Source organism: Argentina silus (assembly GCF_951799395.1).
Source record: "Argentina silus genome assembly, chromosome: X".
NCBI lineage: Eukaryota > Metazoa > Chordata > Actinopteri > Argentiniformes > Argentinidae > Argentina > Argentina silus.
In genome coordinates, this window is record NC_139653.1 from 9,893,893 (window position 1) to 9,914,343 (window position 20,451).

The window sequence follows — 20,451 nt, forward strand, 5'->3', positions numbered from 1 at the left end:
CCAGCTCCATTGGCTCATTTAAAGCAGCTGACCTCACAGTCTCCGCCCACCCGCTGTCCTCTGACATCTGTCTAAAGACACATTATGACAACAAGGCTGCCTCAAAGAGTCGGTGTGCCTCAGCAGAGGACAAAACTACAGACTCTGTAGTTATCACTGTCCAGTCAGGGATGTGTTTGTCAGGCTGTTCTCACAGCTAAGCCCCCTGAAGGTGCAGGACTGGAACCTTGTGGATGATGTGTTGAAGAAGATGAGGAACACAATGTGGGTGAGGGTCACCAGCACAGAGGTATTTCAGCTGGTGCTCGTGGTCCAGAAGAAGCTGCTGCAGATGGGACAGAGGGGGCCCTGCAGGAAATTATGTCGCACAAAGCCCCCAAGCTGGGGAAGGACACAGTGCGTTATGTGGTGAAGGGAGTCATGGACTCACCACTGAGCCAGTCTCCTAAAGTAACCCAGACACCAGGGTCCATGGTTATTGGTTATGTCACCAGAGCAGAGACCCCAACATGACCAACTAAGAGGGACTTTGATATCGGTCAGCTGGACGACCTTGTCCCTCACGTATTGATGCGGATGAGTCCGAACGATGGGAATGTTCACACCTTCGATCCCCGGGTTTTTACCCGCACAGACCTCAACCTCCTCACTCTGGAGGTCACTGATGTGACCCTCAACCTTCTGAGCAGGGATCCTGAGGTCGTGGTGGTGGACAGGGAAGACCCCACCCCAAAGGTTGTGCTGGACCTGATGGCCACCAACGTCCACTCCGCCATGCTGTGACTCATTGATGCTCTACCGGAGGAGCTTATTGAAGAACTGAAGGCCTACCAGAGGGAATTCCCAATTAGTGAGGATGTCATCACCGTGATCAACACCAACACTGATGCAGAGAGCTCAAAACAGGGTCTCAGGGGAAGAATCAGGTCACTGGCAGAAAGGTAAGACAAGCCTATACTATGTACCATCATGAAGTTTACATAGTTGCATCAATACTTCATTTTGTTTTCAAATTGACATACTCCATCACCTCCCCCCCAAGAAAAAATCTTGATGTTCAATTGCTAAGCTTTTTTGGATCTGCACCAGAATGATCACAATTGAATGTATAGTTATATGTCTCTTTGACTTCCATTGACAGTCCAGTTTGAGCATCGTTGTTGGAGACACCTCAGACATGCCAGAGGTGGAGATGGCTGTGGACTCTCTCTCTAACAGTGAGTATACCTGGTGGTAATGTCTTCACTGGAAAATTACAAGTTTTGACTGGATGGTTCATCTTTGCAGTCATTCCTCAGAAGAGTGCTGAAGGCCCTGAAGCTGTGGGGTCTAGAGGACTAGTTCATCATCTCCCCTGTTATTCCCTTCTTATTCATTTTGAAGACAAAAGAATCACCCCCCTTTTCAATTCCTCATACCCAAATGCCCTTGAAAATGTTTTACCTTTTAAACCCTTCAGTTCGTACTCCTTGAACTAGGAAAGTGAGCTGTGAGGATTTAATACCTATTTCTCATGGGCTGATTTCCTGGACCTAGACTAATTCTGGTCATAGACTGAAATGCATTTACATTTTTCGTAGAATTCCATTTTCTTTACACATAATGCACAAGCACACTTAGACTTGACAGACAAACACTCTCACTCGATCTCTCCATACATAATCCATTCTCACTACATAGACTTCTCAACATCCCCCCATCCGACCATTCTCACAACTCACAACACACAACACAACAAACGCAATACAACAGTGGAATATGTTGAAAGCATTTTCAATAGTCTCCATTGAAGGTATGATTTACGTATTTCAGGACTATGCTTAATCTGTGTCTGGGAAACAGTCCATTCAGTCTCTATAGCTCTGTTGATGTAAAGCTCCTACTCCTTTAACAAGGAAGGTGAGTAATTAATTTACAACCTCCAAGAGTTGAGAGAACTCTCTTGATTTCCCCCTACACACCCAGCTCCTTCACCCTAATTTTTTATTTTTATTTTTTTGAGTTAAAGTAACACTGCAACAGTAGCAATGAGTAAAAAGGGGTCTGCTAATTGGACCTCATAACAGAAAAGGACATACTGAAGCACGAGGGCCCTGTGTGAGAAATGTATGGAGTATGGGTATGGAGAAAAAACACAGCCCGCTGGTCAAGCCGACGGTGTCAGCTCGAGTCGACATGACAGACTTCGAAGTGTCAGTGCAACAGCTCAACGACTTGCTAGCGAACGGGAGCGGTTACTACAGCTTACCGTCAAAACACTTCAACGAGGTATTCCCTAGAATCTTCGTCGGAAATGCGTCCAGCTGTCTTCTGTATCTGAAGCAGTTATGTTTATTGACACATTCGGTTGTATACATTGAACTACTAGACTACCCGTAGGCTTTGCAATATGATAGTGCTTTCGGATGAATGGCACGCGACCAAGATTGCTGTAGAAATGTTAAGTAGTCCTACAGTAGGACCATGTCTGACCTATGTGTGGTTTATCAGTTTGTTTTTTACTGTCAGCTGTTTATTGACAAAGCAATGCTTTAGCAATACTGTTATGTGTGAGTTAGTCATGTGACCACTTGTGTTGAGTTCGCTTCATTATTGGGAATAAATGTATGTCTTATGTTTGACCCGTAATCTATTGTTCTGTGTTTTATTTCCAACTCTTCAATGCGTGAAAAAGAACAGTCAAATACAGACAGTAGGCATCTACAAATTGGATATGAGGTTATGAATGCCAAATACACTACAATTTGCTCACCTTCCCCCACTGTGGTTAATGTTTGGAATGTTGCATGCAGCCGTACCCACTAATTATATTAAATGTATTTGATTAGAATGGGCAGGCCTACTTATGTATTTGATAAGTGTTAATGTTCGGAATGTCTCCCATGGCCGTAGCCACTGACTCTATTCAATGTATTTACTACAGTACGTGTTAATATTTGGGATGTCACACAATGTCGAAGAACAGTCAAATACAGACAGGCCATTTATTCTCATCACTGCACATGGCATGTAAACATTTTTGATAGATTCATGAAAGCGCTCATTTCAATTATGTGAAATAGGTTCAACGTGAACTCGCAGTGCCAGAGCGGAAAATTAAATTAACTAAAAACAGGACACCTGCAGAACACATTCTTAGAATGATTACACAATAATGCACTCTCTTGGCTACCAGTTCTACCCCACTCTCAACCACTAAACCTACCCACTCCACTGAACTACCGCAGACTCAACATACCTATCTATCTATCTATCTATCTATCTATCTATCTATCCGTCTATCTTTCCAACCTCATATCTATCTAACCTGTCAACCCCTCAACTACCTAGCCATCATCCTCTAACCAGTCACTGCTATTCACTCTGTATAACCCATACTGATTAACCTCTTAATTATTGATCTAGTTATACCTCTCCTTTCTCATTTATCCATCCTCTTTCATCTATTCATTTATCCATCCATCCAACCATCTTTAACTTTATCCACTACCTCTCATCTATCTATCTATCTATCTATCTATCTATCTATCTATCTATCTATCTTTCCCTCATCTATCTATCTATCTATCTATCTATCTATCTATCCTCTATCTATCATCTACCCATCTATCAATTCATCCATCCAACTAGACAAACAGACCAACCAACCAACCAACCATGCAGCCATCCAACCAACTAAACCATCTTTAATTTCCTTCAACTACCCAGCAAATCTGTCTATCTATAGTCCAAACCATCTTTAAACGTTTTCTACTACTAAAATAAGACCACGAAGCCCACGAAGTTAATTCTGGAAATTATTTTTGTAGTTGTCATTGCCAGGGGCGTTTTCAAATTCGTTTGTCGTTCGCTTACACTCCACCAGCCACAAACTCCACTCACTCGGGATAGAAACGGGGAGTATCACACTACGAAACGAGCAGACGTAGGGTTCCGTTCCAAATCGTTTGTTAGCGTCTACTTCAAAATTCCTCCTTATCTATTGACTGCCAAAGTTTCAATGTTTGTGTGAAAGAACAATAAATGTACCCATACTATTTCTGTCTTTTACCCATGGGATAAAACGCTTTAGTAAAAACCGTTAAAGTCAACATGGAGTGCCTAGGAGTTAGGACGTGGGGGTTAAATTGGAATTGAATCGTCTAGTTTTTCCCATGATGCTGCTGCTCCACCACCAACGGGGGAGATTCGAAACTTCAGAAATGGCGGAGGAGCAATGTGGGGATGTGTTCGAAGTGAGCATGGAAAATAACTTTACAGAAGATTGCCGCGATGACCGAACGAAAATGTGTCACTCAAATTCACTGGAAAGAGGGATCGACACACTAAAGGAATCGGATACAGAATGTAACGGCCTGGGCCATGTAAATGACATATCCGGACCTACAACCGAAACCTCTGGCTCTGGACTACTTTCAACACAGGAAATGTATGAATGTATGAACACTCGAAACGTCCCCGAGACAAATGATCTGGTGTCAGATGTTGAATTAAACTCGAAAAATGTCATCGATGTTAGCATAGAAGACAAGGAAAACTGCATTCAGGCTGTCATAATCCCCGGTGTGGTAATCACCGGTCCGAGCGATGTTGGTGAGTCCGAGTCCTGTCCTCATTTACTCGTCTCGCAGTTCTGTGGCTAACCAGCTAGCTAGCTATGTTTTGCCCTATTCCTAGTGTGATGATAGCTAGCTGTTAGTAGCTTACCTCCTAACATCTTCTCCGCTAGCTAATGTGTTTTTCGACATCATGATCACAGATCGTGAACCTAAACTTCTTAAATGTTCTATTTGTAAAGCTACGAATTCTCCACGTGAGGACTGCCCCAGCCAGAGGACCACAGTGGCAGTGGCCGGCAGCGCTGCCCCCCATCCGACTCCTACTGGGGAGACGGAGGCTGATGATGCAGAGGTAGTGCGAAAGGCACGGGAAGATGGTCGTGTGGAGGTGGTCTTCCCAGGCTCTGTCACACAAGAGGGCTGCTGTCGGTTCGTCAGTGAGATCCTCAAGTGCATCCTGTACCAGAGACAGCAGCTGCCCATGACCTATGACCAGCTGGTGTACTCTCAGAAAAAGCAGCAAGCTGCTGTGCAGGTCAGTGCAGTGGCTGATGTAAAACTTCCTCACAACAACTGTATTCAACTTTCATGACTAACAATAATGCTGCTCTTCTCATAAGGAATGTTTGTGAGTTTTTGTTTGTTTGACCCCAGTCTCTCTTCTCATCCTGTCTAGAGTGAGGAGGTGGTGGGCTGGAGACCAGTGCAGTCGGCAGGATTGGACTGGCGCAAGAGTCAGCGCACACTCCAGGAGCTGGAAGAGGTGCTACAGCAGCTGGAGGTGCTGTTTTCCCTCAGCCTGGTGCCTCGTGTGCTGCTTCTGCTGGGTGGCTCCCCAGTGCTCCCTAAGGAGCTGTACGAGGTCAACATGGAAGCAGTTATATTAGCTGCTAGCAGCCGGAGCCTCAGAGTTTCTGCCTGCTTGCGGCAAGTCTTTCGCACACTCTTTGTGGCAGACCTCTTGTCTGATACCAGACCTGTCCGCTTAATGACCACAACAGTCATGGTCCTTGGCCACAGGGATTGTGGCGTTGGCTGGTTCCGGCCAAAACTGGACTTCAAGGTGCCCACACGGGTAAAGAACCAGGTTATTGCCCTGTCTTGTGATCCTGACGTCTCTGGGCCACCTCAGGCAGAGCCGATGGATTGGCAGGATTATGTGTGGTTCCAGGCCCCCATGCCCATCAAGGGATTCAACAAGTGACATGCCAGGAGAGGGCCACAGCCATATGATGGGATAAGAGGTGTTTAAAGGGGCAGGGTGAACACGTCTGAATACAAAACCTCTCTCTCAGGAACCCCCGTCTCTAAAACCCTGTGCCGAGGGGCAATGTGTTTTTATTGTAATTCAGTTGAATGAATGGCATTCCTGTGGGCTACCAAACTATACAGATTTTAATGAATGATGTGGGACTTAGTGCTGTAATAAAAGCACTGGGGGTGGTTGGTGGTAAAAGTGCTGAAAGGTATCACAGAGTAGCCTACATAAAGCTTGATGGGGTATTCATTATGGATACTCAGTATCAGGTGTGACTACAATATCCTAGATGTCTCTTGGTTTTGTGCCTCAATTGCATAATAAACATACATCTGAAACAACACTTGGCAGCATGTCAATGACAGCATGTCACTGTTCAAGGTCAATGCTGTTCTCCAGAGAATGACTAGCGACATGTTGCACTTTTTGACAGCTCCCTAACTTCTCCTTCATGTATGAACGATTTGTGGATGATTGTAGACATTTACATTATTAAAATATATGTTCTTAATGCATCATGGATTGGACTCTTAATGTTTGTGGCTACTTCACAAATACTAACAGTTTTTGTGCAATCTGGAAGTCACTTAAGTGTTTTGTATTTTATTATGGAACATTTGTATCTCAGATTAGTGCAAACTTGTATCTTGCAGTAGTGCAAATCATTATGTTTCTTAAATACAGTACTACTCCATAATGTTTTTGATGGATGTATAATGAGTAATTACAATCACTGAGCTAGACTGTATGAGATTATTACTGAGTATTTGTGGCAACAAATCAAGTTAAAATATATGCTTGATTATTACAGTTATGCCTTTGAGTATTGATAAAAAAAAAAAGCCTTAGATGTATTTTGGTGCATATATAACAATCATAATGAGTGTTTGCCCTTTGCTCTATAACTTCTCCACTTTCTTGACAAACTGCACAAAGTCATCAGCCAGAAGACGGGGCTCTTCAAAGGCAGCAAAGTGCCCACCCCGAGGCATGTAGGAGTAAGAACAGATGTTTCGATACCTATTTCGTGCCCAGGGCAGAGGGCAGTGAAGCAGCTCATTGGGGAATGCTGCCAGGCCTGTGGGCACAAACACCCCAGTTCTGAGGAAAGAAAAGTATATTAACATCTACCCCACTTTGAACCCATTAAAAACCCCTGTCAGGAGCATCTCATGTACACATATGCAACAACACAAAGGAAGTATGATTAGGGTTTCACATGGATGAAATAACAGGCTCTGTGGAGTGGAGTGAAAGCTGAGAAGCCCACATAGCAGAGCACACACACCGAGTATCCAGTCTCTTCTCAATGTTCGTCAGGTTCTCTTTGTAGAAACGCATAGATGAGACGATAGAGCCTGTGGTCCAGTAGATCATAATGTTGGTCAGGAGGTCATCCAGACTAAATTTACTGAAACAGGAAAGCAAGGCGACATTTTCCTCAACACATTTTCTGTTCATTAATTTCTAGTGTTTGTGTCACATCTGACCTTGATTTTTTTTCCATTAAACAGGGTGGAATTTCCATCTTTTACCTCTCTAATCCCCCGTCTTCCAATTGCCTGTTCTTAAAGTCAGTCCAGGTGGAGAACTTCTCCAGAATGTAGGCAGCCAGTCCCACTGGAGAGTCATTCACACCACAGCCTGCAGGGGGAGAAATTGTATTTGACATGATTAGAGCTAAACCTCAGAGTGGTGGTATAGAGCATAGACAAAGCACACAAGCAAATTAATTTACAAGCCTGGAGAAAAACAAGGTGTGGCCTATCAAGGCATTATGCAATTTCATTTTACATTTAAGGTGCATTCTTAACCATACCGCAATGGGACACAAACACTGGAGATAATTAAATCAATTTCAGGCAACATAGACCATGGTGATTATTATCGCATGATATTCAGACCTGAGAAGAAGCAAGTTCACAAAAAAACCTGGCAATGTACAAGCTTTGCCTGTAAGCAATGATAATGTTATGATTTACTTTCAAGTCTATGCAATTTATGGTGTTGTTCTAACCTGCCGTGTCTGGCTTGGTGGCTTGAATGTGCATGTAGCCGGTCTCCCTCAGGATCTCATAGACATTCTTCTCCATGAAAGGGAATAGTCTTTGAACATCCTCCTGAGTGAATCCAACCAGGAAGGGCAGGTAGCGGCCAATCAGAATAGAGAACAGCACACCAAACCCCCTCCGCTGTGCAGGTAACATGTTCAGATGGAGACCCCTCACAAACCTCACAGGCAGAGTGAATAATGACAGTTTGTTACTCATTTGAGAGAAATCATTGGGGAAAAATTACTGAAAGGGGGGGGAGTGTATCTTTGTGCACTATTCATGAGAGGTTTGTGATAATTCATGTGGACCTAAAATAAATAGCATGCAGCTCACAAATGCATTTGCGAGCTGCAGAATTCCAAACTTGTTTTGCTTTCCTGTTTTGCTTTTCCTCTATTTGTGATACATTGGTATGGCGGTTTTCTCAGTAATTTTGCATACTGAGAGGATTGTTTGGAAGACAGTAAATGCCAGTCACCATGGCCATGATTAAGACTAACAAAGATCCTGATAGGAAAACAAATTGGTGATGGAATTTTTTTTTGCCATGGTACTCTTAAACCTTGGTTTGACCTGACTCATTTCTTACTGCGGCTTCATCTGGGCCATGTTGACAGTGATGAGGGAGCCCCAGTCCCCACCCTGCAGGTAAAACTCTGAGAATCCCAGACGCTCCATCAGCATGAGGAAGACTCTCGCTGCAGCCAGAGAGTTAAATCCTGGAGGGACACCAAAGCACAGAGCATGTCCATGAGCATCAACTAGTCTGGTGATCTCAGTATTGGTCACTTACTGTCAAATATGTTTGGACATTGTTTTCTATAAGAGCAATTTAGCAAAACCTTATTTAATTATATAGATTCTACTACCCCTCCAGCCAAGGTGCGTGTGTCACAGTATTGTTGTGGTGTGGAGTTATCACCTTGTTTATGCGGGGCCTGTGAGAAGCCATATCCAGGGATGGATGGGCATATAACCTCAAACACAAGGCCATCCTGGGAATCAGTGAGCAGGGGAAGGATCTTGTAGAACTCAAAGAAAGAGCCAGGCCAACCATGCACAAGCATGAGAGGCAACACCCTCTGACCCTCACGGTGTGGTGGCCGCACATGGATGAAATGCACATCCAACCCTGAGGGGGAATCAGGGGTTAAGGAAACTAGTGTATAATATATTGCAGAATAATTCCTGAGAAATTCTGAATGAGACACACTATTGTAAGTGTCACTGTAAAATTCATAAGACCTACCTTCTATTCTGGTTTTGAAGTGGGGATACTTGTTCAGCACAGCTATCTGCTTTTTCCAGTCAAACTGATGCCTCCAATGAGAAACCACCCTCTTGAGATAGGTGGAGTTGAAGCCGTATTGGAAGTGTGCATCCTCCAGGGGGTCAGTGTAGCGTGTCCTGTCTATACGTGAATGAAGGTCCTGAGGAGGAAGACACCAAGTATCTCATTAATAGAATATGGCATGCAGCTTTTTCCTCAAATAGGCCTATAGCATTGCAAACATTATTACATAATTATAACATATTACCCTTTCTCTCATCACATAACATTGGAGATTGTTCTTCTTATTGGTTCTTAAGTTTGCTACCTCTATTACCTCTATTTCTTCATCTGACGTTTGAACCTCAAAGGGGTAAATGTTCTCATCTTCTGACAGAGGCTTATCTCCTGCCCCCCACCATCCTTCACCAATAGGGATGCTCCTGGCTTCCCTCTTTCTATACATCAGGTAAGTCAGTAGCCCCCCCACTGCCACTGCTGACCCCACTGCCAAAAGCTGCTGCTGTTTGGTAGGATCCAAACTGAAGATTGCTTGTCTGCAATAAAAATATATAGGCCTACAATAACTGTTCAGTATGAACATGTAGGCAGCAGCGCGCGGGCACACACACGCACACTGAAAAAATACTGTTGCATAAGGTGTAACAAAAGATCTTGATCAAACTAAAAGTTTTGATCAAGTCGAACATGGTAGCTGTAACATTACGCACATATAATTAAGTATTTCAGTTGATCGTTTGTCAAAGTTTTTGATCAAATATAATTTATCGGCGTCTCTAAACAATGCTGTACTCACTTCATATCTTCAATGGTCTGCATAGTGGCTAGGCTATGACGTACGTGGTTCCTTCCAGGTGTGGACTCTTTAAAGAGAAGCCAATTCTGTGTGTTATCAGCACAAAAGTATGTTTGAGTTACGAATCAGTAAAGTGACTGGTTCAACTAGCTTGGTTTAACCACTGACAGGATTCAACTGAAGGATAGCGATTGCATTGGGTGCTTGCTATTACTATTGACCTATGTCCAGTGCACGATGATGTAAAATAAGACACATATGCAATCATTAATCTCACTTGTTGCAATGTCGTTATATAAGCAAAAATCTGCAAGTCCAGAGAGGACCTATTACAAAACTAGCATCTATCGTTGTCCTCATTGGTTGAATTAGATGAAGCCCTACCTCTCTCAACAAGCAGACGTTGACGTCAGTGTTTATATAACGTCGTCTGGTTGTTGTCGTTGTTTATTTGACGCGAACCTCTGAGATTTTATAAGAAATGATCATGAATTTTAAAATCGTACTACCTTTGCTCGCGGTGGTCATCACCGTAGCGAGTGCTCAAATGCTTGGAGGTGCTTTGGACGCAAACCTGTCAGATGCGGGGGTGAAAGACGCCTTAGAATTCGCCGTGGTCGAACACAACAAGAGAACTAACGACGTGTACGTCAGGCAAGTGGCCAAAGTGATCAAGGCTGAGAGACAAGTAAGTATTTTACAAGACAACATTTGCTTTTTATGCCAGCTTAGTGAAATGTGAGTGACTCGGTTGTTTTGTTTTTTATTTGAAGACATATAAAGCCCAAATGTTGTGAATGAGTCAACCGTCCACCTAGATCTCTCAATCCTCTGGCTGCTTGCATCAAATCATGCAGATGTCTTGAATCAGGCCTGAATTAGTCAGTCACGAGTCTCCAGCTTTTTCCACCTCTCATTTTTTCATCATCTGCACTGATGTAAAAAACACAGGATAAATAAAGTTTAATGAAGCAAAATAGTGAATGCTTGCTGGAATTTACTTTACTTTTTCTCATCAGTCCAGGAAGTCACTTACTGCACTGCCCCACAGGGTTAGCTTCAGTTGACCACTTGCACCCTAGTTGACTACATAAACTGAAATATCACGACTTTGGAAGAACAAAATATGTGGTTCTGCTTGATCCCTGAGACAATGACAATGAAAGGAAACCATGTCTGACACACCTCTTCTCTACAGATCGTGGCTGGCATTAAGTATTCCTTCACCGTGGAGATGGCTAGAACCTCATGCAGGAAGGGTGGCGCAGAGAAACTGTGCAGCATTCCTGAGGACCCAGAGATGGCTCTGGTAAAGACCACTCAGTAATTCATACAGACCTATATAAAGAAAATACCATACTTTTACTTGTATATAATAATATGATGATATAAAGAACATCACACATGAAGTACATATATTTTGGCTGGGAGGGGGATTGATAATGAACCTACTATGTTCGACATTCAACAATGGTCAGGGTAAGGGCAAGGGTTAAAGCTAGGGTTAGGGATATTCCAAGGATCATACTTTACATCTACCATGTCATAGCCTGCCAAACTGTAAAATTGAGTTTAGATATAGGCCTATGTTTAAAGTATGTATATGTATATAACTGAGGTTGAGTTCTGTTATTACTAGACTATTCTCTAAACAGCTTGATGCCTGAATGGATGTGCTTAACCAACTCACTGTTTCCTGTCCCCACAGACATACCAGTGCACATTTGAGGTGTGGAGCCGCCCATGGTTGAGCTCTATTCATTTGATAAAGTACTCCTGCTAGCTATAAGGCCCAGGAAGAGGTCTCACTCATGAACTAATAGTATGTGTTTACTAGAGCAGTGCAAACTCCCTGTCAGTATTCTGACAAAGCAATTATTGACTTTCAAACATATTACTGTTACATTAATATAAAAGCAACCTTTGCTTTCTTGAATATGATTCCTTGAATATGATTCCTCTGAAAATGTAGGCTACCTTTTCTAGTTAATACAATGGTTCGTATGCTATGCAGCAAAGCTTTCTACAAAATAAATAGTTTGGGACATCTCCATGTGGTACTTTTTTTGCCTCTTGTTTGTTGAAGGACTTAGCTTAGACTACTATTCAATGAACAGGGTTGAGCAGCTACAATAAGGTATAGCTAGCTAGCGCTAAGCTACAAACCTTTTGCCCAAAAAAATCCCCTCACCATTTGTTGTCGACTATCCTAGCTAGATTATGGTTACTTTTACTAACCATAAGGGGGGGGGGGGGGGGGAGAGAGAGAGAGCCCCACTGCTGGGAAAAAAAATTAGGGGAAAAACTGAGAGGCCAATAGAATACGATGCACAAAGGTACACAGTGGAACTAGTATTCTAGCCAATTGGAGACTGGGTGGAGGGAAGTCAGCAAACACTGAAATACTAAAACATTTTCTAATAGACTTCGTACACAGCGGTGTCTGATTTCAGGCAGTGTCATCGTAGGCTATCCAGATATACTGTTTTGCAGTTTGACTGCGTCCTTCTACAGTAAGAATGAAGATTCTGAATTCGGATGAACTCCAGATCGCTGAAAGAATACTACAGTCACACTTACCGAAAAGTTCAAAGGTACTCGCCACAATTGACGACGATATTTAATAATATTGCGGAGCATTAGCAGAAATAGTATGTGATATAAAGTATATTAGCCTATAGGACAATAGTGTGTGATTATTATAACCAATAATGATTAATCCTTAGTTAAATCTACACTGTCCTGTAGGTGTATGGATTCCTGTTTGGTCTCAACAGAAATAAGCCAAACACATTGGAGATAGTTGTAGACACCTGGCCTGATTTCAAGGTTATTATTTGCCGACCAGATGCAAAGGTCAGTCTGTATGTTGCATTCGGGTTCAAAGTTTACATGGCAATATAACACATTGTCAACAAAGCAGACACTCTGAATATTTTTGTTTATCCAACAGAACAAAAGTGCTTTACAGTACAAGAAAAAGGTCACTTTATACTGCACCAATAGACAAATCTTGAAAAGAATGGTGACTGAAGAAAATGCGATTGACTGGAGCACATATTTCTTAATAGGAGGTAATCGTTCATTACGGAGAATTTAATTTGTCTTAAGCTAAGTGAGTGGAAACTAACACTGTTTTATCCAACAGGATTTGATATATGTCATGCCCCTATGTTAAAAGAAGTAGCCACCTCCATAGGGGTAAATGTGAGAGGCTTTGCCTTGGTGCATCTCATGACATTACAAGATCCTAGTCTTCTGCCCCATATCACATCCAACAGGTACACTGGTTGACCTAATGCCAGATCTGTCATGTATAATTGTCTGAATAACTTGGGCTAGGTTTAGTGATCATGATTGTATCATGGGGATTAAATTGGGGTCATTTCATGTCAACATTCCAACTTACCCCAACTTACTCTTTTCTTTATTTCTCAAACCCACAGTGACCTTGAAACTAGGATGTCCTTTCTGAATGAATCACACATTGAATTAGTGAATAAAACTTGGAAGTTTGGAGGGGACGAGCAGGGGTACAGGAACATTAAACATCTCATAAGTCACTTTCCTACATGCTGCATCACAGACGGCCAGGGGCAGCCAGTGTCCTGGATCCTACTGTATGACTACTGTGCCATGGGCATGCTGTTCACACTGCCAGAGTACAGAGGAAGAGGCTATGCCAAAGCCTTGGTCAGCAGCATGGCAAAGAAACTCCATGTTCAAGGCTACCCAGTGTACTGCTTCATAGAGGAGGAGAACACACTCTCCTACAAGCTCTTCAAAAACCTAGGCTTCACTGAAGATCCCTTGTACAGGGCTGCCTGGTTTGAATTCAATTATTAGTGCCATGGGCTGTCTCTATACTATGTAGTATTGTACCTCCATATGAAATGTAGGTCTACTAAAGGCTCAGAAAGAATGAATTATATGTCCAAAAATGATGTTCTTGTGTGGCCAGTTTGTTGTGCTTCTATGGGTATTGGTAATATTATGGCCTGTTTTCAGTCAGTGTTGTTTTGAACAATGGAGACTGAGTGATGGGAATTATAGACAAGGAACTAAGAACACCATTGTGTACTTACACATTCCAACAAATTCATGACCCATGCCGTAAGCCTAATGAGCTACCTATTACCGCAGAAGTCAACACATAACAAAATGCACTTTGTAACACAATTCCATCAGAGCTGCAACCCAGCTGCCTATTCTTGAAAAATTGACATTTTTTTAGGGTAAGTTTGCTCCAACATTTAAATAGAAATAGAAAACTACTTCTACTTTTTCTGACGACTGCTGTGAGCACAATGGGACGTTTTCTCCTATTATTATTATTATTATTATTATTATTATTATTATTAGGGGTCTAAGTAGTGACACTCAAATGACATCTCTTATGTAACCACTGAGCCAATCTGCATGGAAATCCATATACAGCATCTATGGACCAAGGTCTATCAATGAAAAAATATGTTAGCCAAGCAGCATAAACAACATGGCCGCTCTGAACCAATAAACTTTGATGAAGGTCCTATCACTTACATGCTTAGAAATCAGACATGGTGGGGTACATCACTACCAAACAAACAATCTCAGGACGTAACATATGCAGTCATATTCTGATCTGTCACATGGTGGTGCATATTTATATCTGTTTTGAATCTATATTTATATTTCTTGATCTGGTTGAGTGATGACATTTGGCATAGGGCTGTGTTCGCCTAACCCATAGAATATGATTGTGTTTGACCACAGTGTGGCGCTATTAATTTTTTATGCTTACTGAACAAGGAGCCAACAATTCAACAAAGTCCTATTTCAGTAAGCGTCACTTTTTAACGTTTATAACTTTTATATACTTTTATTATAGGCAACCTGATTGGCTGAACGCTGTGTAACACTTATGGAAGTAAGGTAGAAGAAGCGTGACCCACTTCGTAATGTATGTTTTATGAAGTCAGTGGGCATTCTTTCACAAATTTGTTTCAACTTAACAATTTGATAGGTTGTAAGGAGGAACCCGGTGACTTTACAGCCTTGATGGCTGTATGGCTGCCCCATGTTTAAGGGGCATGCTAACTCGAGGTGAGAATATGTAGGAGACATTAGCTGCGGTCGGACGTTAGATGAGACACAAAAGTCAGTATCAGCAGTGACCTCTAACGACCAGTCGATATCAGTCGCTCGAAAACACAAATTCCAAGTATTCTGTTGGTGCCTTATAAAATATGAGGTGCGATACTGTGCCATAGCTTAGATTCCGGCATGACTACATTTATCATTGTCTCCACCATTAGCGTTTTATTTTCGACAACTCCTCAGCCGTGTTTACCGTAAATTCTGACAGCTCGGAACGGATCATCCGCCGCTGGAGTTTGCAAATCGCGCGCACCTAGAATACGATCGACAAAGCACTACCCAGTTAGAACGGTGACAGCTACAATGCTTTCTTATTGGGGATTGGGGACTGCTGACTGCATATGATACGTATTGGAAGTCCCAATCAAGAGGTGAGGTGTTGCCTCACCTCTTGTTTATGTGATATCTAGACTATATTGCCGTATATGATTGTTTTACCCCTTCAGGGTGTTTTATTCAAACTACTGTTACTATGGTAAATTGACTTGCTACATGTACGTTTGACTGTGGTATGAAAAGTGGTAGGCTACATTTGTGTGGTTTAGCCTATTGTTATGTAAATCTAAAATGCAAACGTTTTTGATTGAATTTGGGACTATTCAAAAATACTTCTGTTGGAGGCAGCCTGCTCCTACCACACACGCTGACTGCACAGCTACATATGAGAGCTTGTTATGGAGCTTCTGACCGAAGAGCAGCTGAAGCTGGCCGAGACACAATTGAAGGACCTTTTCCCCCAGTCTCAACAGGTGTGTATAGGCATATGGCATGTTGTGTAAAGGCATATGCCTTTTGAATTCGGTGTATTTATGGATTTTAGAAACTTTGTATATTACATCTCTGCCTATCCACAGAACAGCAGAAGTAGAACTACATAGGGTTGTGTCTTGGAGTAGGTAACATTGATTTAACATGTCTGTTCCCCAAGGTTTATGGTTACATTATCCTCATGAACAGAATTAAGTCAGACCCGATTAATGTTTTAGTGGACCGCTGGCCAGAGTTCAATGGTATTCTCTGCCTACCGCAATATGAGCAGGTAACTCAATTAAAGAAGAATCCTAAAGAAATAAATGCACTCTAATTTCTAATAACCTACAAATGTATTCACTGTTTGTCTTCATTCTTCATTTTGCAGGATGGTGACCTATTTAAAGACATATGTGTTTTTACAAAAGATGAAACTACCCTCAGGAAAATCCTTGCAAATGCAAGTGTAATAGATTGGACCAAGTACCTCTGTCTAGGTAACTACCCGTAACTTGTCCTTTGCCCTCTCCCTTTTTCCCTACTCATTAAATCATGACCTTTGGATCTCAATATTCATGTTATTGTCATTGTCATGTTATGTAAAATGTTGTAAGCCTACATCACTGTACATTTACATGTCTTCATGCAGAATCAGACCTCACATTGTTGCATTGTGCTGTCTAGTTAATACAGTATGTGCTGCATCTTTCCCATTCCAGGCACAGATCTTTGCCATGAGCAGATGGTGAGGACAGTGGCTTCAGAGAGAAATGTGTCAGGGGACAAGGTTGCTGTGTGCCACATGATGACTCTTGATGATATCTCCCATCTTTCTCCCGTAGACAGGTACCTTGGACAATGTACAGGCATACACACACACATACATTTACTTTTTCTCTCTCACACACACACACGCACGCACGCACACACACACACACACACACACACACACACACACTCTGTTCCAATACTGTGACACTGGGATGGACATGATCATGAACCAACACTATTATAAAGGACCCCTTTAAAAACTAGAGCAGGGGGTAAGTTTGTTGGAAATCTGCTGTAGACCATTTCTAATAATGGTAGTTTCCATGTGAAGGTTTGGCCAAGACATTTGGCTATATTTTGTTAATAGCAAAGCATATCTAATATTGATAATCTGACTCCAAGTAATGTAATTATCACTATGTGCAAATAATTGTTGAGCTTGTGCTGATTTAGTGCAAGAATTGTCAAATAGAATGAATCAAATGCGGCTTTAATAATACTGTATACTTATACAATTATTACATGGCAAATACTTAATAGAACAATGTTACATTATACCCTCAATTGCAAATGATAGATAAATTACTAGATAAAAGAGAAATTACTACAGGTCATTGTTACAAAGCTACTCGCAGCTCATGACGAGAACCAAAGACCAGAACAAAGAAAAGAAAATGAATTTGTCCCTTTGCCCCTGTTATATAGACTAAAGTATTTAAATTAGGAGCTGTTTGCAAGGAGACCAATCAGAATTCATCCTATCGCTTCTATACTGATGACATCACAGCTCCGACCCCTCTCATAAAACATCCCACAGAGATCCCAGCCATTTGTCTCCTCGGTGGAAGGGATCTCAAGGTAGGGGGGCAGAATAGCTCCCCCTTCACTGCCACCTCAAGACACTGCAGCGAAATTCAGTTCAAAGTTCCAAACAACAACATCTTCCCTAATAATAATATAAACCTCCCGAAATGGACTTGCAGTGTCGGACATTAGAGTGTGTGTCTTTCATGTCTCTCTTTGTGTTTTTACATCAGCCCTGCACTGTCAATGACCTCCCTGGATGAATCTCACGTTGATCTAGTTAATAGGTCCTGGAAATTTGGGGATGAGGAGCATAGTGTCAGAATGATACAGAATATGATTCGACACTTCCCCACTTGTTGTGTGCTGGATGCTGAAGGCCATCCTATAGCCTGGATACTGACCTATGCATATTGTGCCATGGGCATGCTGTTCACACTACCAGAGTATAGGGGAAAAGGCTATGCCAAAGCTCTAATCAGCAGCATGGCAAAGAAACTCCATGCTCAAGGCTACCCAGTGTACTGCTTCATAGAGGAGGAGAACACACTCTCCTACAAGCTCTTCAAAGACCTAGGCTTCAATGAAGATCCTTTGTACAGAGCTGCTTGGTTTGTTTTTAACAGGTTGTGACTACAAGCTTCATATGAGTGGAATCAACAGTCATTAAAAAAAACTAAACTAAATCCAAATAGGAAACAAGCAATGTGTGTGTAGAGAGTGTATCACTGCTTGAGAATGGAATATGCAAACAATGCAAACTTTGTGGTTTGAAATAAGAATTACATGTTGACAAATAATTCAAACAAATTGTTTAGATATCACTTGGTCACTGTCTGCAAATGTCAAGAAAAGTTGTCAAATGATTTAATTGCATAAAACATGATATTTGTCAAGACAGAGTCAGTTTCTAATTCACGGCTAGCGGCCATGCATTATCTTGGCAGACTAACATTGAAATCTAGTGGTTCAACTGTGTACATTCATAGTCAGACATAAGAGGTGGCTACAAAAACTTCCCTCATGACCAAAAAACTGATATTTCTACTTGAAAAGACAAAAACAAATGTTTGGAAAAGAAAGGTTGTACAAGGCATAAGATAAGTGGTACATTTTCAGCTTTAAATAAGTTTTTTGAAATATTCCTTTAAATGCCTCCAAAATCTGTGAGGAGTGGCAAAGCATAGAAGACTCAGATAAACAAGGTGTATACAATTTTCATCCATTGTTGAGCAGGTTATCAAACTCCTTCAAGTCACGGCTCCTTCAAGTCACTCACCCCTTCTCCATGTACTCCTCCAGTCGGACCAACCATCTTTCCCAGTATTGCAGGACCTGTTCTGAGCTCAGTAAATGAGGGTGTGCAGGTGAGCCATCTTTATAGGCCACCACAATCAGTCCATTTTCAACCTGCAAGAGAGGCCAGGAATTGAGGACATATATGGAAGTCAGATCATTTTCAATGGTAAGAGATTGGGTGGCAAATGATGTTGTTCTTAATCACACCTGGTAATTGTACTTCACATCGTTGTTTAAGGCTCCAACATAAGCTGCCACCTGAAGAGGGTTGTCATACGTGTTGTTGAGGTAGGGTTTGGGCCTCTCTGAGGTCTTCCAGTCAATAACACACAGCACACCCCTGAGGACAAAATCACAAAACACAAGGAATCACAAAGAAGACGTAAGATAAGATCAAATGTAGTCACCAATGTAATAGACAGGTACAATTTTTCTCCCTCTTGATTATTCAAGACATATTTACCTGTAGTAGGCCACACAGTCCACAATGCCCAGATAATTTAGTGTCCCATGCTGCACTGTGCTTTCAACAGCTCTCACTCTGCTGACATCCTCCAGTACTTCTCGAATACTCTCCATGTATCCATCCACCTCTGGTAGAGTCTCTGATATCTTTCCAGCTTCCGTATCCTCCCCAGATGTCTCTCTCAATGTGAGGATGCCCTCCACTGCCGTATGGAAAAGCTTCCCTTGCCTGAAAAGATCTAACACAAAATCCTTTGGATCAATACATATAATATAATACATATAAGTACATAATCATGCTGTTATCATATAATTACATATAAGGGGTCAAAATGTAGACTTCTTACTTTTACTGTACTCCTTGAAACCTTCCTCCCCCAGCTCAGCAATCATCCTCCTCTTCCATCTCTCCAAGTAGAACACTTGTTCTGGGGATAGAGTTTGTTGAAGGATGCGGGTCACGCTTGGGACCGAGGACCTGCCTTGACCTCTCTGCAAGATGATTCGTGCAGGAGTTCCAAACTCTCCAGTTTCATACGTCCTATCGTGGTTTAGCAACGGGTGAAGGATTTTAGGCCCTTTTGGAGCTGGTCGCAGAGAGGGTGTCTGAGATTTTACAACAGGTCCATAGATGTGCACATCCTCCTCTTCAAGGTTCTCGGGAGTTTGTGAACTGACTCGGGAGGAAACGACTGACTTGACAAGTGAGGAGTAGCGATCACTGTCTACGGAACTGTATAGGCTGTTCTTCTTACGAGATCTTACCAAATACGATGTAGAGAAACTCTTGACAAATATGGAGCTACGGTGAGCGTGCAGTCCGGAGATCAGCCAAACTGACTCGCTGGCACACTGGACGCGCTTCAACATCTGGCGTACGTGCATTCTTGTTCGTTGTTTCCAAAACAGGTCAATGTTTTTGAGATATCACAGTTCTTTCTCCATTCTACTATATAGTCAGGCTATATTCGTGAATCGTGATTCAAATGGGTAACGCCTTAGGTTGTTTAGTTAGGTTATATGAAGATGAACGCAAAATGAAGGTTGAATAATCATCTTCTATTAATATCTCTGGATACAGGTCGCTTTTACAATTCTCAAAAACCACGCGCCTGCTGGTTGATAGGTTGATATAGACGATGGGGATTGAAGTTTTTCTCTAGTCAATTATGCTTGTGGAAATGCTGTAAAAACCTTCAAGTCCCACAATGCTCTCTTGTTAAAACTGTGTGTCTCTGGAACATGTCCGTGTTTTTGTGGACGAA

General features: G+C 42.0%; 6 protein-coding genes across 7 annotated transcripts; 4 read left to right on the forward strand and 2 right to left on the reverse strand.

Moving 5' to 3' along the window:
• The first annotated feature begins 4,196 nt into the window (after nucleotides 1–4,196).
• On the forward strand, nucleotides 4,197–6,284 carry mad2l1bp (MAD2L1 binding protein). The gene is made up of 3 exons (XM_083696355.1): nucleotides 4,197–4,593; nucleotides 4,799–5,094; nucleotides 5,236–6,284. The coding sequence occupies exons 1-3, from the start codon at nucleotides 4,203–4,205 to the stop codon at nucleotides 5,761–5,763; spliced, it is 1,215 nt and encodes a 404-aa protein (XP_083552481.1). The 5' UTR covers nucleotides 4,197–4,202; the 3' UTR covers nucleotides 5,764–6,284.
• A 132-nt stretch (nucleotides 6,285–6,416) lies between these two features.
• ephx5 (epoxide hydrolase 5) lies at nucleotides 6,417–10,067 on the reverse strand. The gene is made up of 9 exons (XM_083695350.1): nucleotides 9,959–10,067; nucleotides 9,479–9,698; nucleotides 9,121–9,301; nucleotides 8,794–9,003; nucleotides 8,461–8,590; nucleotides 7,835–8,049; nucleotides 7,353–7,461; nucleotides 7,106–7,228; nucleotides 6,417–6,918 (listed from the first exon to the last, which is right to left on the reverse strand). The coding sequence occupies exons 1-9, from the start codon at nucleotides 9,979–9,981 to the stop codon at nucleotides 6,717–6,719; spliced, it is 1,413 nt and encodes a 470-aa protein (XP_083551476.1). The 5' UTR covers nucleotides 9,982–10,067; the 3' UTR covers nucleotides 6,417–6,716.
• Nucleotides 10,068–10,359: 292 nt separating this feature from the next.
• On the forward strand, nucleotides 10,360–12,007 carry cst3 (cystatin C (amyloid angiopathy and cerebral hemorrhage)). Its single transcript, XM_083695872.1, has 3 exons — nucleotides 10,360–10,646; nucleotides 11,157–11,267; nucleotides 11,667–12,007. The coding sequence occupies exons 1-3, from the start codon at nucleotides 10,440–10,442 to the stop codon at nucleotides 11,739–11,741; spliced, it is 393 nt and encodes a 130-aa protein (XP_083551998.1). The 5' UTR covers nucleotides 10,360–10,439; the 3' UTR covers nucleotides 11,742–12,007.
• Nucleotides 12,008–12,407: 400 nt separating this feature from the next.
• Nucleotides 12,408–13,804, forward strand: LOC310822933 (glycine N-acyltransferase-like protein 3; the record flags this gene model as incomplete). The annotated part of the gene is made up of 5 exons (XM_083695515.1): nucleotides 12,408–12,552; nucleotides 12,707–12,814; nucleotides 12,912–13,032; nucleotides 13,107–13,239; nucleotides 13,405–13,804. Exons 1-5 carry the CDS (start codon nucleotides 12,478–12,480, stop codon nucleotides 13,802–13,804), a joined length of 837 nt encoding a protein of 278 aa, XP_083551641.1. The 5' UTR covers nucleotides 12,408–12,477.
• Nucleotides 13,805–14,722: 918 nt separating this feature from the next.
• On the forward strand, nucleotides 14,723–18,055 carry LOC310822813 (glycine N-acyltransferase-like protein 3; the record flags this gene model as incomplete). Of its 2 annotated transcripts, XM_083695333.1 has the most annotated exons (7): nucleotides 14,723–14,779; nucleotides 15,306–15,468; nucleotides 15,722–15,846; nucleotides 16,026–16,136; nucleotides 16,236–16,344; nucleotides 16,567–16,693; nucleotides 17,656–18,055. In XM_083695333.1, exons 3-7 carry the CDS (start codon nucleotides 15,772–15,774, stop codon nucleotides 18,053–18,055), a joined length of 822 nt encoding a protein of 273 aa, XP_083551459.1. In that variant the 5' UTR covers nucleotides 14,723–14,779; nucleotides 15,306–15,468; nucleotides 15,722–15,771. The 2 variants fall into 2 exon arrangements, with proteins under 2 accessions (XP_083551459.1, XP_083551460.1); XM_083695334.1 differs by lacking the exon at nucleotides 14,723–14,779 and having other exon boundaries at nucleotides 15,066–15,388.
• A 632-nt stretch (nucleotides 18,056–18,687) lies between these two features.
• On the reverse strand, nucleotides 18,688–20,293 carry mgme1 (mitochondrial genome maintenance exonuclease 1). The gene is made up of 4 exons (XM_083695332.1): nucleotides 19,534–20,293; nucleotides 19,185–19,425; nucleotides 18,929–19,061; nucleotides 18,688–18,832 (listed from the first exon to the last, which is right to left on the reverse strand). Exons 1-4 carry the CDS (start codon nucleotides 20,069–20,071, stop codon nucleotides 18,698–18,700), a joined length of 1,047 nt encoding a protein of 348 aa, XP_083551458.1. The 5' UTR covers nucleotides 20,072–20,293; the 3' UTR covers nucleotides 18,688–18,697.
• Nucleotides 20,294–20,451: the final 158 nt, after the last annotated feature.

Excerpts from the sequence above, each read along its gene's own strand:
- mgme1 (XM_083695332.1), bottom strand. The coding sequence starts at position 20,071 with ATGCACGTACGCCAGATGTTGAAGCGCGTCCAGTGTGCCAGCGAGTCA. Across the intron at positions 19,426-19,533 it reads TTTCAAGGAGTACAGTAAAA|ATCTTTTCAGGCAAGGGAAG; the intron begins GTAAGAAGTCTA and ends ATTTTGTGTTAG. Across the intron at positions 19,062-19,184 it reads GACTGTGTGGCCTACTACAG|GGGTGTGCTGTGTGTTATTG; the intron begins GTAAATATGTCT and ends TTTTGTCCTCAG.
- mad2l1bp (XM_083696355.1), top strand. The coding sequence starts at position 4,203 with ATGGCGGAGGAGCAATGTGGGGATGTGTTCGAAGTGAGCATGGAAAAT. Across the intron at positions 4,594-4,798 it reads CACCGGTCCGAGCGATGTTG|CTACGAATTCTCCACGTGAG; the intron begins GTGAGTCCGAGT and ends CTATTTGTAAAG. Across the intron at positions 5,095-5,235 it reads AGCAGCAAGCTGCTGTGCAG|AGTGAGGAGGTGGTGGGCTG; the intron begins GTCAGTGCAGTG and ends CATCCTGTCTAG.
- ephx5 (XM_083695350.1), bottom strand. The coding sequence starts at position 9,981 with ATGCAGACCATTGAAGATATGAA. Across the intron at positions 9,302-9,478 it reads CGTCAGATGAAGAAATAGAG|GACCTTCATTCACGTATAGA; the intron begins GTAATAGAGGTA and ends CTTCCTCCTCAG. Across the intron at positions 8,591-8,793 it reads ACAGGCCCCGCATAAACAAG|GATTTAACTCTCTGGCTGCA; the intron begins GTGATAACTCCA and ends GTGTCCCTCCAG.
- cst3 (XM_083695872.1), top strand. The coding sequence starts at position 10,440 with ATGATCATGAATTTTAAAATCGTACTACCTTTGCTCGCGGTGGTCATC. Across the intron at positions 10,647-11,156 it reads TGATCAAGGCTGAGAGACAA|ATCGTGGCTGGCATTAAGTA; the intron begins GTAAGTATTTTA and ends TCTTCTCTACAG. Across the intron at positions 11,268-11,666 it reads AGGACCCAGAGATGGCTCTG|ACATACCAGTGCACATTTGA; the intron begins GTAAAGACCACT and ends CTGTCCCCACAG.